General features: G+C 37.3%; 1 protein-coding gene across 1 annotated transcript; it reads left to right on the forward strand.

Moving 5' to 3' along the window:
* Positions 1 to 868: 868 nt before the first annotated feature.
* Positions 869 to 1,606, forward strand: LOC147284000 (protein DOWNSTREAM OF FLC-like). The gene is made up of 2 exons (XM_086245395.1): positions 869 to 1,025; positions 1,275 to 1,606. Exons 1-2 carry the CDS (start codon positions 869 to 871, stop codon positions 1,604 to 1,606), a joined length of 489 nt encoding a protein of 162 aa, XP_086101521.1.
* The last annotated feature ends 2,929 nt before the right edge of the window (positions 1,607 to 4,535 follow it).

Below are 4,535 nucleotides of genomic sequence, written 5' to 3' on the forward strand. Positions count from 1 at the left end.
ACTCTAGCTCATGCACATGCACGTATAAATATGTATTAAGTCCTATTATTGTATATTGAAGAGAAGAAAAAAAAAAGGGATAAAAAAAGATTCCAAATGTTGTTTGTGAAATTGTATAGTACGTCAATGGTAAGCATTGTGGGCGATTATAATTTTAGTGGTAAAACACTTCCTAGATTGCTCATGACTTGTGATAAGTACATATGTTCATGATTCATATATACTCATGACTAGTGAGAATTTAAGTTGAAGGCATGTGGAGCTCATAGACGGATGTGGAGAAAATAAGAGTGTGCAGTCTCACCAGTCACCATGTTATATATTTGACATGATGAATGATCAGTGAGGGATTATGGTTCAAAATTTCGAGCTCAAGACCACCTATAATCGATCAGAGCTCAAATATCATGTTGCCGACCCTAAAATATATGTCAAGCTGGTTAACAAATATAACACAAATGGTATAATGTTATATATAGTTAGATCTCAACTATGGCTATGGTAATAGAGTGAAAAATTAATTAGCCAATTTATCAATTAAGTCCTTCATGCCCTACATAACTAAGGTATTATAAACATGTTGGAAAGAAGTGGATCTTACTCCTTGCAATTAATGTGGAACAGAGCAGAGGAAAGAACTAGCATAAGAAATGGTCCGCAAGACGTACGCTCTAATTGTTTGAATGGTGGTGCACGTGACTGACCACCCACTGCACAATTAAGTGTGTTAATTAAGTGTCCACCCAAGACCTATATGAATGCATTAAAACCCATAAATTCGCTTGATCACTTTGTTTCTTCTTCTTTCCCTCCTCTCTATCTTTGCGCTTAGCTCAGCCAACACTTAATTGCTGTTCTTAATTTGGTCATGGCCATGTCTAGGGTTTTGTTGTTGCTTGCTCTCTGTGTCCTTCCCGCGCTTGTTAGCACACGCAACATCGGCAACCCCTTCCACATCCAAGGCCGCGTCTACTGTGACACTTGCCGCTGTGGTTTCGAGACCTCTGCCACTACTTACATTGCCGGTACTCCTTTTTAATTATCTTATCTTTTTTGAATAATGTTAGAAAGATCACATTAACAAACCACATTATAAAACAAAATTTCTCTAAGACCGATCGAATTATTGCCACTGTCTCTCACAAAATTTGAATAAATAAAATTTCGGCACTTAATTTGTTAACAAAATCTCAAATGATAACTAAGGTAAATATCATATATAATCATTTTCATCTGATCAATCTTGTTGTTGTGGTGCATGGGGTAATTGTTAGATGCGAGGGTGAGAATCGAGTGCAAATACAGGAACAGCTTGCAGCTGGCGTACAGTGTGGAGGGAGTGACAGACCCAACAGGAACATACAACATAATGGTTGAAGATGACCACCAGGACCAGATTTGCAAGGCTGTTCTCATTAGCAGCCCAATCGCTGACTGTAAATCAGCGGACCCCGGACGTAGCGGCGCCACTGTCGTACTCACCCGCTTTAACGGTGTCGTTAAGGACAAGCACTTTGCAAACAACATGGGGTTCCTCAAGGACCAGCCCTTGGCTGGCTGTTCCGAACTGCTCAAGCAATACTTGGAATATGATAAGCCAGAGTAGAAGAGCTATAGCTAGCTAGCCTTTTTATATATCTTAGATTTGATTTATATATAATATGATGTTCTTTGTTATATATACCTATAAATCGATCATTGATCTCAATGATGGTGTTGGGTACGTCTCTCTTTTCTTAATTTAGTTTGTGGCCGGCCACATTGTTTTAATCTTATATATTGTACTTTGTTTCATCTATGTACTTGGGTCACTTCATAATTGTGGCTTTATTTCAACGTGAATCGAGCTTCTTTCTTTATCCTAATTAGCCAATTATCATTAACATGCAGTTACACAAAAGATAACTAGCCCTGCTTAATTTCGCCACCAATATATTATTGGTTAAAGTCTTCAAAATCAAGGAAACTTAGCCCACCTTCTTCCTTGGGTGGAGACAACACCTGCCACTTTAACCAGTGCATACCACGCTTGTTTTGATTCTTCCCCCACCAAAACTAAGCACACATTAAAGCCAACTCCAGAAAATGTTTAGGCATGCAGCTACCAATGTTCAGGTTCCAATGTTCAGGTTCCGAAGGGACTTTATCAAGCAGGTTTGGCTTCAATGTGTGCCCAGTTTTAAATGCCATTTTGACTTACATTGATGATTGTCACACAGTCACTTTCATGTTTTATTTTTAGGTTCTGATTGATTGTAGGGTCTGATAACTAAAAAAGTTGGTCTAAAGGATACTTAACCAAATAAGTTGAGCTAAAGGTCAGAAGTGCATCTGGAACAAATAAATTAGTGCATATGTAAAATATAACAAGTGTATTTGCGAAAATTAACAAATGCATCTGCAAAATTAATACATCTGTAAAAATACAACAAGTGCATCTGTAAAAAAATCAATAAATTGTCCTTTACACCAATTTTTTAAATTATGGTCCTTTACACCAAATTTATTAGTGATTTGGTACTCGGAGCTAATTTACTATTAGGGTATATGATTTAGTTATTGGATTTAGTGCTAATAGGTTTTTATTTATTTATTTTTATTTTTTATTATAGTATGTCTTACATCTTAGTATATTGATGTAATTGTTAATGAGTTATATTGGTGATTGTCATCCAGTCACACAATAAACAAAAATTGAGATTCTATTTCATAAGTATTATTGATAACAATAATTTACACAAGTGGAGGTCTAGTGACTAGTTGCCATTTGAATTGGAAAATCCAATTCCGACCAACTATCAATAAAAATTTTCTAATTTTGTACCCTGAAATTAAATCTGAAATCGCCAAAATCCAAAAATTATGAAATAAGTTGGATGAGAATTGGAATGCTTTTCTAAATTCCGAAAGTTCTGACTTCTAATCTAAAATTTTTCAAAATTTTTCTTTATGATAATTCCGATTTGTCTCAAAAAATTTCAAAATAATAGTAAAATTATAATTTATAATATAATAATATATGTATTTTCTTAAATAACTTTATTAATTTTTATTTGTTTTAGTTTTATTTGTTTCAGACATACATATACATATATAGTAAAAATGAATACTATAATACTATTAATGTGAAATATGTGTATAGTATAAATATTTGTATAAATTATATTCAAACACAATGCACATGTACTAAAAATGAGAAGTGATGAAAATGTGGGAATTACTAAAGTTCTGAACTATTATCCAATAGTTATGAAAATGTGAAATTCCAAAAATTTCTAAAAGCTTTGAGAATTCCAAAAATTGCAAATTGGAATGGTCGATCGAAGGGTCACTAGTAGGGGTAGGCATCAACTCGTCCGAACCCAGCCCGCCCGCCCGCCTCCTCTAACCAACCAAACTTTAACCCGACTCAACCCGGTCACTAACGGGCCGGTGTCGGCCCATCCCTTCCACCGATCATCAAAGCTGACCCGCCTGCCCGCTCGCCAGCCACCATTTTTAACATAGACTCACCAGCCACAAGCTCTCTCCTCGGCCACCACCTCCATTTCCGACACGAACTCACCAGCCTCAAGCTCTCTCCCCGGCCCACCACCTCCATTTTCAACACCGACTCTTCATTGGACTCACTGCGTCCTTGAGCTAGCCCAGGTAGTCACTCACTGCGGCATCGTGTCGGAGTTCATGGCCTTGACCAAGAGTTCTTCTCTCTTCTCCTCACTCTTTTTCTTATCCTTCTCGGCCAACCTATTTTCTGACTTGTCGCCGACTAAGACCCGAGCCGACAAGTCGACCAAGGAATTGTTGGATACGGTTTGGGCACCAACCTGCCCGATGCCCACCTCTAGTCACTAGAGATGGCCGACCATAGAGTGGAAGGTGAGTGGGCAGTGATGGAGTAACTAAGAAAAGTGAGAGACATGTTTGTAAAATTTCACGTTGACTTTTCAACTATTACTTAAAAAAAAAAAAGTTTTTATTTATCAGTGTTCAATCTCAATGGACCTAAAGAAGCATTAATTTTAGGCATAAATTTAATTTAGACACGTAACTATATATGTTATTTCAACGGGGTCCACAAATTTTTAAATATTTCAAATATACACCTGATTTATTATGTAAATTGAAAAATGAAATTTCGTCCATCAATTTATTGAGAGATCAGTTAAATGTCAGCTTGGCTTTTGCTAACGAGGATTAATTGGCGACGTGACATCAACTCAGCATACATTTCTCGCCAAATGAGCAACACATGTCCACTTGACATGGGCCCACACGCCCATCATCTCTTTCCCGCTCGTCGAACGCTCTCTTGATCATTTAGTCTCCAAAAAACATCACGTTTTCCCCAAATTCGAATATAAATCTCTCACTTGTGTTCAACGAGCAAGAAAGAGATGATGACTTTGTGGACCCGTATCAGGGGTTAGATGGACATGTGTCGCTCATTTGGCGGGAAATAGGCAACACGGGTCCACCTAACCCCTGACACGGGCCCACAAACTCTCACTCTCTCTATTATTATTAAATAGTGG

The sequence above is a fragment of the Dryas octopetala genome, chromosome 5 (genome assembly GCF_963921425.1).
Source record: "Dryas octopetala chromosome 5, drDryOcto1.1, whole genome shotgun sequence".
Classification (NCBI taxonomy): Eukaryota; Viridiplantae; Streptophyta; class Magnoliopsida; order Rosales; family Rosaceae; genus Dryas; species Dryas octopetala.

Bases quoted from the DNA above. Each gene is read 5' to 3' on its own strand.
- LOC147284000 (XM_086245395.1), top strand. From the start codon at position 869: ATGGCCATGTCTAGGGTTTTGTTGTTGCTTGCTCTCTGTGTCCTTCCC. The intron at 1,026-1,274 runs GTACTCCTTTTT...GGTAATTGTTAG, and splicing joins TGCCACTACTTACATTGCCG to ATGCGAGGGTGAGAATCGAG.